At 44.5% G+C, this 11,011-nt stretch overlaps 1 protein-coding gene across 3 annotated transcripts in view; it reads right to left on the bottom strand.

The window, feature by feature from the left end:
• Positions 1–652: 652 nt before the first annotated feature.
• The window catches only part of RABGEF1 (RAB guanine nucleotide exchange factor 1), a 47,646-nt gene continuing 37,287 nt past the window's right edge, over positions 653–11,011 (bottom strand). For all 3 annotated transcript variants that reach the window (XM_030932882.1, XM_030932883.1, XM_030932884.1), the window contains 3 exons: positions 10,007–10,098; positions 5,924–6,180; positions 653–2,412 (listed from right to left, as the gene is read on the bottom strand). In XM_030932882.1, the coding sequence (XP_030788742.1) occupies positions 2,014–2,412; positions 5,924–6,180; positions 10,007–10,098 (748 nt within the window). In that variant the 3' untranslated portion in view covers positions 653–2,013. The remainder of the gene's footprint in view (positions 2,413–5,923; positions 6,181–10,006; positions 10,099–11,011) is intronic.

Below are 11,011 nucleotides of genomic sequence, written 5' to 3'. Positions count from 1 at the left end.
ACTGAAATCACTTGGGCCCAGGTTATTCTATATGAAGATTCTCACTGGCATTTGATAGTAACTCATCACCTTCTGTGCGAGCCTGGGAACCAGCTGAGTGAACTGCTTCCTGTCTTCAGTGCGTGATGACACAGATGTGTCAAGCTTGATAGACCTTACATGTAAATTTTTTTTTTGAGACGGATGAGACGGAGTCTCACTCTGTCGCCCAGGCTGGAGTGCAGTGGCGCTATCTCAGCTCACTGCAAGCTCCGCCTCCCGGGTTTATATCATTCTCCTGCCTCAGCCTCCCGAGTAGCTGGGACTACAGGCGCCCGCCACCTCACCCGGCTGGTTTTTTGTATTTTTAGTAGAGATGGGATTTCACTGTGTTAGCCAGGATGGTCTTGGCCTCCCAAAGTGCTGGGATTACAGGCTTGAGCCACCGCGCCCAGCTCTTACATGTAAATTTAATAAGAAGTTTTATACCCACCCCGGTGTTATTCCAAAATTACTGCTCTGCAATTTTGGGCTCCATCCTTAGGAAGATACTGGAAAAGCAACGGAACCTTTCTCCGCTGCCTGTGTGAAGTGACGCTGTTCCAGAACAGTGCCCTGGGACCTCATGCACTATTTCACAAGTATAGCTGCATAATCTAAGGAAGTCACTGAATGGAAGAAGAATCATCAATGGTATATTTAGGTTATGGAAGGTTCCTCTGAGATAAGAAAAGGTTCTACAATGCAGGTAGCTGTTGAGCCTCCTAAATATTTTACTCATTTAGTTAACATCATACTGTGCATTGAGTGCAAGATTCTTTGGTTACACCATATTAACCACCAGGAGGATAACTCCTGGTTTGTAAAAGAGATCAGTGGTTCTTAATGGAGGGTGATATGGCCCCAGGAGGCATCTGACTATGTCTGGAGAGAACTGTTCACAGCTCTGGGGGGTGCTACTGGCGTCTAGTGGGTATGGATGGCAGGAATGTTGCTGAACATTCTACCAGGCACGGGGTGGCCCCACGGCAAACACCTCTCAGGCCACCAATGTGAACAGTCCCGAGGCTGAAATGTGCTGAAAGAGGTTCAGAAAATGTGTCTGGACTGTTGGAGAGTCAAACGTACATTATGGAGGCTGCAAGGCGCCCCCTGCATCTCACACCTGAGGGACCCCATCAACTCTCACCATGGGAGGCCAGTTCATTCCTGCCTTCCATTCCAGGCCCAGTGCCTGCTCCTTCTCACTGAAGAACCCAACAGAGATTTGCTGAATGAATGAGGGAAAAATAAGCTAGAAGCATGGTTTAAAGTCTTCCATTGACTACATTAAACAGCAATTTTATGTGGCCTAAAATTTATTCTGAACCTTAGTGGTGTCATAGTCTCTGACTATATAGAACCTCAAAGTTAGGGCTAACACGTTCTTAAAGATGGAGTGCACATCTTAAGGGGAATTTGTCTAAACACTTCTCGAGTCATTTCAGTAGGACAAACCAAATAAAATGGTGCTAAAGGCAAACATTCAATATACTTCATTTTAAACTAAAAAATTAACATATAAAATGCCATGCACAGCAGACACCATTCTTTTTTTTTTACATATTTACAATTTTACATATTTACTTATCAATATAATTTCTATCTTTACAATTATAAAATTATTTCGAACTGTGGACATACACTTTGTAGCATTCATTTGTTTTATCCTTTAAAAGGCAATTATTTACCAAACCACAGTGAATCCCAGAGGAAGCACATAGGAAAATCATGGAGGGAAAAAAGATTTGAGACAAAATTTGCACACAAGCCTTAAATGAATCTGTATCAGTAAGTCAAATAAATAGTATTTTATTATTAACTAAGCTTCCCCTGCTAGGAAAAACAGAACAAAACAATTCCCATATACTGTACCTTTAAAAATGCTCTGACATTTATAAGCAATTTAGTTACATTCTAGATCCCAATCAGTTGAGTGTAGTAAGGGCTACCTACAATTTAGGCTCAAATAAATACTCTCCATGTAAACTGTGATCATCCTGCATAAACCTGAGGTTGCAGTGGTGGAGGAAGTTTATCATTTTCAATGTTTTCAGAGTCAATAGCTGCTAACGGTTGATTCGGAGGCTTAATTTCCAGCGGGTATTTCTCAACAATGTCTTGAACTTCTCTTGTAATTCCATCTGTCCAATCTATGAGGTCTTTTTCCAGTTTCTTGGCTTCATTCATGATCCTTTCTTGTCGTTCATTCAACTGAGACAGGAGATCCAAGTTCTTATACATTTGCTTGACGCCTAAGCAAGCATCAGGAGACCAACTCTCAGCTTCTTGCTTCCTGGGAGAGGTCTGGCCAGACATGTAGCGATCAAAATCCTCCTGACTTAAATTCAAAGACTGGGCATCTAACTTCTCAATGAAAGCCACGGCACAGCACTACAGGAAGAGGACATTAATACAGTCATATTAGGAAAGCTATGCATACTCAAATCCATTTGTAAAAGTCTTTTGATCACAGAGAATTTAAAATAGAAGCAAAAGTAAACAAAACAAACTCATGAACTTCCGTGTAATTCAGCCTCAAAAATTACCTACTCCTATCCCTGGTCATGCTTCCTGTACACTCCCAGGAGCTCTGGGGCCAATGTCTGGGTACAGCCTCCCCATGTGCACCATGAAGCCATTCTGTCTGAGTCTTCCCAGACCTGCTATCCCCACCCAGGATACAGTCCCCGAGTGGGTGTGGTTCCTCAAGACACTGGTGTGGCATACGGACCTCTGATCCTCAAATAAATATTTTAACACCAAGTGGTTAAAAGAACAGCTCCAGGCCGAGCCCGGTGGCTCAAGCCTGTAATCCCAACACTTTGGGAGGCTGGGACGGGTGGATCATGAGGTCAGGAGTTTGAGACCAGCCTGGCCAATATGGTGAAACCCCATCTTTACTAAAAATACAAAAATTAGCTGGGTACAGTTATGGTGCCTGTCATCCCAGCTACCTGGGAGGCTAAGGCAGGAGAATCGCTTGAACCTGGGAGGCGGAGGTTGCAGTGAGCCGAAATCATGCCACTGCACTCCAGACTGGATGACAGAGCAAGACTCTGTCTCAGGAGAAAAAAATAAACAGCTCTGAAGCGACAGAACCTGAGTTGACTGTCACCTCTTTCACTTAACAACAACAGTGAGTGACCCTGGGAAAGTTACTTAAGCTCTCTGAGGTTTCTGTACCTGTAAATGAGGGAAAATACCATCCAGATTTATTGTGAGAATTAACAACATAACACACATCATGGGCTTCCAAGAGGCTGCAGTGAGCAATGAATACACGGTAGCAATTACTAGTACAGAAATGCCACTGCAAATGCCCAATTCAACAGACATCTGAGCCGGGTGTGTTGGCTCATGCTTATAATCCCAGCACTTTGGGAGGCCTGAGACCTGGAGTTCGAGACCAGCCTGGGAAACAGTTGGGGTGGAAACCTCATTTCTAGAAAAAAGGAATAAAGAAAAAGAAAAACGTGATTCATCCGAGGAGAATGGAAGCGCATGCCCATCTGGCTCATGGTGTGTGTGGAGCTGCTGTGGCCCCTGTGACTGGAGAGAGGAGGTAATTCTAACTCCTCACTTCGGTGAATGGAGACATGGCATGGCCACTAACAGAAATAAAAAATACTGGAAGAGAAACAAACATCTGAAGGGGACGTAGCTCTGAACAAATTATATTTGAGGTGCGATACAAGTGTGAAGTCAAGACAGGTGACACAGAGCTGTGGGTCATCACTGCACAGGTGAGTGACAGCTCTTTGACAGAGGAGATGGTGCAGGAAGAGATGCAGAGACGATGGAGTCCCAGGGAATGACACAATTCAAGGTGGAAGTAGAAGACACAGACTTTACAAAGAGACAAGGAAGTAGTGGGATTGTGGAAGCCAAGGAACAACACAAGTGGCAGAACAAAGGACTCATGGAGAGTGCTATGAGAAGCGAAGGAAGATGAAGGCTGCGAGTGCCCGCGGGGTTTGTCAGCTGGAAACTTTTTACTTTTGCCAGAGCAGTTTCATTGGAGCAGTGGGTGCAGGAGACAGACTCTGAGTCAGGTTAGAAGAGGATGAAGAGGGAAGGCACAAATGTACTTAAGGCTGCAGGCCAAGGGCCCTAGAAGCTGCTGAGTATGTGTGAGCCAGCCACCTCTATTGTCAGTGACTGTGGCTACGCTTGAATGTGTCCTGGTCCTCCTTCACTTCTCTCACTACCCGCCATGTCCACACTTCTCAGGGACTTCCAGGTTGTCTGACCCACTCTGGATAAAGAGCTGAATCCAAAAGCCTCTTCCCTCGCAGGCAAGTGTATGTTTCATTTATATTAAGAAATATGAGGCCAGGTGCGGTGGCTCATGCCTGTAATCCCAGCACTTTGGGAGACGGAGGTGGGTGGACTGCTTGAGGCCAGGAGTTCGAGACCAGCCTGGCTAACAAGGTGAAACCCCGTCTTTACTAAAAATACAAACATTAGCCGGGCATGGTGACACACATCTGTAATCCCAGCTACTTGGGAGGCTGGGGCATGAGAATCGCTTGAACCCAGGAGAAGGGGGTTGCAGTGAGCTGAGATCACACCACTGCATTCCAGCCTGGGTTGACACAGTGAGATTCCATCTCAAAAAATAAAAATTAGAAAAAAAAAGATATATGAGTACTTCTAATCTCATTCTATATGGGCCACTTAAACTTTTTTAATACTACGGATTAAACCACCATGTGCCTGGGAGGATGGAAAACTGTGTGAATAAAGGTGAAAGCATCTGATCAAGAGCATTCCCAAGTCCCTCCACCTGCAAATCACACTCCCGAGATGCTGGTGACTAGAGTAACACGTAGCTGAACACAATGGTGGAGGGTGATGAGTGATGGGGCAAGGTCCAGGTTTGAAGGAACCTGAGGCTTATACAATTTTTGGAATCTACTTACAGGAAAAGGAAAAAAACTGACAAATACAAAAGTAGGTATAAATGTGAATATATACTTAGAATCTAGAAATAAATCATGACATATTTTTAGAGTCTCAGGGATTCAAGTATCTGTTTTGAGACATTTTTTGGCAATTTATCGGAAATGCCCCCTATGCATCCTGGCTTCCCCTCCCCACCTCTTAGTTCCCAGGCTCTCAACACAAAAAACCAAGTCCATAAGCTGCCCCAAGGCTCCAAATTCATTAGCTTCACAGTACATTCCCTCGAAAGCAAATAAGCAGAGTTTAGTAGGAAGAAAAAGGAAGAATTCAGGTCAGGAGTGGCGGCTCATGCCTGCAGTTCCAACTCTTAGGGAGGTCGAGGTGGGAGGATTGCTTGAATTCAGCAGTATGAGACCAGCCTGGGCAACATAGCGAGACCCCATCTCTAAAAAAAAAAAAAAAGAAAGAAAAAAAAAAAGAAAAATTTGGCCCGGTGTGATGGTGCATGCCTGTGGTATCGGCTACACAGCAGGCTGAGGTGAGAGGACTGCTTGAGCCCAGGAGGTCAAGGCTGCAATGAGCTATGATTATACCACAGAACTCCAGCCTCGGTGACAGAGTGAGACTCTGTAGTAGAATGAATGAATGAATCAATGAGGGAAATATTCAGCCTTATTAACTCAAATATAATTTGTCTTATTCATGGTTGAAAAGGCCCAGCCAAGTGAAGGACTCTTCTACCCAGGACCATGGGGAGTGATGCCCAACGCATGTCATCTGTTTTCATAGGACAAACACAAGCTCTGATCAAGTGCTGGGAGGCAGAGTGTCTGTATGGCCTGGTCCTTGTGCTCCCTGATGCAAAGTGAGCTTCCTCAGCCATGCTGCCTTCTCAAACAGGAGCATTCACCTGTCACAGGCCTGAGTCACCTGTCACACCCCCAAAACCACCACCTTCCTAGTCCTTCTCTACAACACCAAGAACTCACTTACTCACCAGATTGGTGAAATAATAGCCATCCTCTCCAGTCATCAGTCGGCTTGGATTGCAGAAGCGTGTGATATACTGGATATTAGACTGAAGGCGTGGGGGGTTGCCCTTCAAAACGATGTAGATGAGGGTGGGGAGGAAGTCATCCGCTGACGCCGGCTCGTTCTTGGTGATCTTGATGGCATTGAAGATGTGCTTGCTGCACTTGGTGATGCAGGCCAACTTGTCTCGAGGCACACGCTTGGAATCCATTTCAATGATATCTACAAAGCAGAAAAGACAGTATTTCCCATGAGAAAAGAATCACAAAAAAGAAGCAATAGGAAAATCATGTTTTATCTCTAAAGTTATGAAGGAATCCTCACTAACCCCCTTTCCAGCAGTTAACTTAGTGTATACATGACTTACTAAATATGATCTTATACTCACAGAAAACAGAACCAAGAGCCAGGTACTACACAGTGTGCCCTACAAGCACATTTCTCTAATCCTCAGATTATGCAATGGATACTCTTATTAATATTATCCTTTTTATGGATGAGGGGGTTGAGGTTCAGAGAGGTTAAATGATTTGCCTAAGATCATACAGACAGTAGGGAGCAGGGTGGGAATTTGAAACCATGTCTACCTGACTGTAAAGCCCACACTCCTTTTTTTTTTTTTTTTTTTTTTTTTGAGACCGAGTTTCACTCTTTGTTGCCCAGGCTAGAGTGCAGTGGCATGATCTCTGCTCACTGCAACCTCTGCCTCCTGGGTACAAGCGATTCTGCCTGTACCCAGGCATGTGCCTGTGGTCCCAGCTACTCGGGAGGCTGAGGAGGGAGGATCGCTTGAGCCTGTGAGGTCAAGGCTGCAGTGAGCCACGATCATGCCACTGCACTCCAGCCTGGGCGACAAAGAGATCCTGTCTCAAAAATAAATAAATTAATAAATAAATAAAGTCTCCAGATGTTATCCAATGTCTTCAGGGGACCACTGGTGCCTGGCTAAGAACCACTGCCCCCATAGCCACACAGAAGTCACGCAGGCGAAGCCAAATGGGAAAGGGTGTCTGTCAGCAGATGAATGGATAAAGAAAATGTGGCACACACACACAGTGGAGTACTTTTCAGCCATATCAAAGAATGGGATCCAGTCATTTGCAACAACATGGATGAAACTCCGGGAGGATATTATGAAGTGAAATAAACCAGGCACAGAAAGACAACCATTGCATGTTCTCACTCATTGGCGGGAGCTAAAAACTTAAAACAATTGAAGGATGTTTTACCAGAAGGATGGTTACCAGAGGCTAGGAAGGGTAGTGCGGGGCATGGGGGATAGTGGGGATGGCCAAGGGGTAACCAGATAACCAGAAAAGTCAGAAAGAATGAATAAGATCTAGTATTTGCTAGCACGACAGGGGAACTATAATCAAAAGTAATTTAATTGTACATTAAAAATTAATTAAGAGAAAATAACTGGATTGTCTGTAACACAAAAACTAAATGCTTCAGAGGATGGACCCCATTTCCCCTAAGGCAATTACCACTCATTACCTGCCTGGATCAAAATAGCTCATGGAACTCATAAATCTATACATCTATTATGTATACACAAAAATTAAAAATTAAAAGAGCAAAAGAGAGAGAGAAAGGGAAACTTCCACCATCAGCCACAGGCCCTGACACTCTCCTTGTCCTAAACTCTTGGAGCTAAGAGGAGCTGATGATGGACTCTCTGGTCCCCTTCCTGGGGTGACACACCCTTCCTTTCAGAAGTCCTGAAGAGTGTTCGACCTCAGGGCAGAGGCCTTGAAGACTCTCAAAATTTTATGCAGTTCTCTTCAACAGACCTCGTGTTTATTACTTGTCAGCCCAGAACATGAGCCTCCTGCCCTAGAAGAATGTGACCCACACTGCGTAACTTGATGGGCAGCCTCTCCTATCGAGTCCCACTATTCGGGGAACACAGATACACTTCCCTGATCCCTCAGGCCACCCACCTCTACTTTCACCACTCATGCGTCACACAAACACTCGCTACCAGCTGATGCCCCAGTGAACCATGCCCTACATGGGGGAAAGAGGCCAGGAAGCCTGGAGGCTTCCCTGTTAGCAACAGGCCATAAAGGCTACGTTGGCTTGGACAAAACTCCCATGGAACACTCTAAATGTAAACCAGCTGATCTTGAACTTTCTAGTAAGAGTCAGAAAAAACACAAGTCCCAGGTCCATATTCAGGCTTTTAGAAGGCCTCCACCTGGCCGGGCGCGGTGGCTCAAGCCTGTAATCCCAGCACTTTGGGAGGCCAAGACGGGCGGATCACGAGGTCAGGAGATTGAGACCATCCTGGCTAACACGGTGAAACCCCGTCTCTACTAAAAAAAAAAAAAATACAAAAAACTAGCTGGGCGAGGTGGTGGGCGCCTGTAGTCCCAGCTACTCGGGAGGCTGAGGCAGGAGAATGGTGTAAACCCAGGAGGCGGAGCTTGCAGTGAGCTGAGATCCAGCCACTGCACTCCAGCCTGGGCGACAGAGCGAGACTCCGTCTCAAAAAAAAAAAAAAAATTGGCCAGGCGCGGTGGCTCAAGCCTGTAATCCCAGCACTTTGGGAGGCCGAGATGGGCGGATCACGAGGTCAGAAGATCGAGACCATCCTGGCTAACACGGTGAAACCCCGTCTCTACTAAAAAGTACAAAAAAACTAGCTGGGCGTGGTGGTGGCGCCTGTAGTCCAAGCTACTCGGGAGGCTGAGGCAGGAGAATGGCGTGAACCCGGGGGCGCGGAGCTTGCAGTGAGCTGAGATCCGGCCACTGCACTCCAGCCTGGGCGACAGAGCGAGACTCCGTCTCAAAAAAAAAAAAAAAAAAAAAAAATTAAAGAAGGCCTCCACCTTCAACCTCTTATGAGGTTCCCGGAGCAAAAGGTGCAGGAGGCAGAGTAGTCATGACCTATGCCATAGCTTAGCAGAAAAGCTTGCAAGAAAAAAACACAATAGTATTGACCTGGGCCACTTGGATTCTACCTCCACTTGCACAGGAAATTACAGAAACCAGTAATTTACTTAATAACAGGAGTTGACATGTAAAGATACACAAAGAGAAGCAGAACCCGAGAAAGTGGAAGAATCACATCAGCAGAGAATGCCTGGAGCAGACCTTCTTGCCGTTGTAAAGGCAGTAAGATAGCCCACTCCCTGGAGGAACCTTGGGGGTAGGGTCCCTGAGAGACTTCGCCTCCTTTATAATCCTGATAATACCCTCAGCAAACCTCCATCTCTTCCTGTAGCTTGAGTGAGTCTCTGGTTCCTATAACAAAAGGAGCCTACTCGATGGCCAGCCTCCAACACTACTAATCAACTGACCCACTTCCTTTCCAGTAGAATTTCATTAACAATGTCTACATGAACAAGACTTTCTAAGTCCTCTTTCTAATAAAGGAGACACTGGCCAAAGTTGAACATCCCTTCATTAAGATTTTTTTTTTAAATTGAAACGTTTGTGTTGCAGTCTTGCTGGGTCATTCCCATGAATGACAAACAAACCTTATAAGGAGGCTGGACCTGTCTAGAACGGCAGCGCCACATCAGCCTGGGGCACTTCATTTATTTAACGATCAAACCAGAAAAATAACTCACAGCGCTTCTCTAATTAACAACCAGTCAGAGGCATCATTTTAATATGTTATTCCAGCGTGGGGATTACCTTGCCTTACCAGTTCCCTTCCTCTCTCCAAAATTATTTTGAATATATAAATGCAACTGAATCTTAAGAAATTTGTTCTATCATGGGAACAGTCAGCTGAATAAAAACTACATAAAAAAAGCACAAAAAAGAGAAAAAAATATTTATTCTGTATTTTGACCTTAGTTGAGTTCAATGTCCAAGAAACGAGACCATAATCCCTGAAAATAAAGGGGGAAAATAGTTAACCTGCTTTTCTGAATGCCATCAAATTCATAAAACTAACAATCTCACAAATCGCTTTTACTACATTCCAATGTACCTTCGACAATCTGCATTTTACAAATGTATAGACTAATATTACAGCAAAATGTTAACCTTAAGGGGAAAACATCCCATTAAAAAGGCTCTTGGTTTCACTGACCTGTGATCGCCTTCACCACCATATCAGACACTTCTGGGATGTCTTCATTAACAGGGACACACAGCATCTGAGGCGTAACCCAGCGCAGGGCTCTAAAGAGAGAGACAGTAAACAAGAGCTCCAAGGATGAACCATGGCCATTCGAATTGTCACCTCCTTCAGTTTAGGGAAAAACTGATCACTCAGACAATCCCAGGCCCACACACATCACCCCTCCAAGTACTAGGAGGTCAAATGACATGACAAAGCAGCTAGGATCCTAAAATGAGACTTCTACACTTATCACAAGAATGGAAGGCCATCTTGCTGACTAAAATGACATTACACAGTACTACCAACACTGAAATGCACTTGGTATTTGAAAGTCACCATTTGATGGGATCTAATTAAACTAAAGAGCTTTTGCACAGCAAAAGAAACTACCATCAGAGTGAACAGGCAACCTACAGAATGGGAGAAAATTTTTGCAACCTACTCATCTGACAAAGGGCTAATATCCAGAATCTACAAAGAACTCAAACAAATATACGAGAAAAAAACAAACAACCCCATCAAAAAGTGGGGAAAGGATATGAACAGACATTTCTCAAAAGAAGATATTCATACAGCCAACAGACACATGAAAAAATGCTCATCATCACTGGCCATCAGAGAAATGCAAATCAAAACCACAATGAGATACCATCTCACACCAGTTAGAATGGCAATCATTAAGAAGTCAGGAAACAACAGGTGTTGGAGAGGATGTGGAGAAATAGGAACACTTTTACACTGTTGGGGATTGTAAACTAGTTCAACCATTATGGAAAAGAGTATGGCAATTCCTCAAGGATCTAGAACTAGATGTACCATATGACCCAGCCATCCCACTACTGGGTATATACCCAAAGGATTATAAATTAGTCTACTACAAAGACACATGTACACGTATGTTTATTGCGGCACTATTCACAATAGCAAAGACTTGGAATCAACCCAAATGTCCATCTGTGACAGACTGGATTA

This window comes from Rhinopithecus roxellana, chromosome 6, assembly GCF_007565055.1.
Source record: "Rhinopithecus roxellana isolate Shanxi Qingling chromosome 6, ASM756505v1, whole genome shotgun sequence".
NCBI lineage: Eukaryota > Metazoa > Chordata > Mammalia > Primates > Cercopithecidae > Rhinopithecus > Rhinopithecus roxellana.
This window is presented reverse-complemented; position numbering and strand designations above follow the sequence as displayed.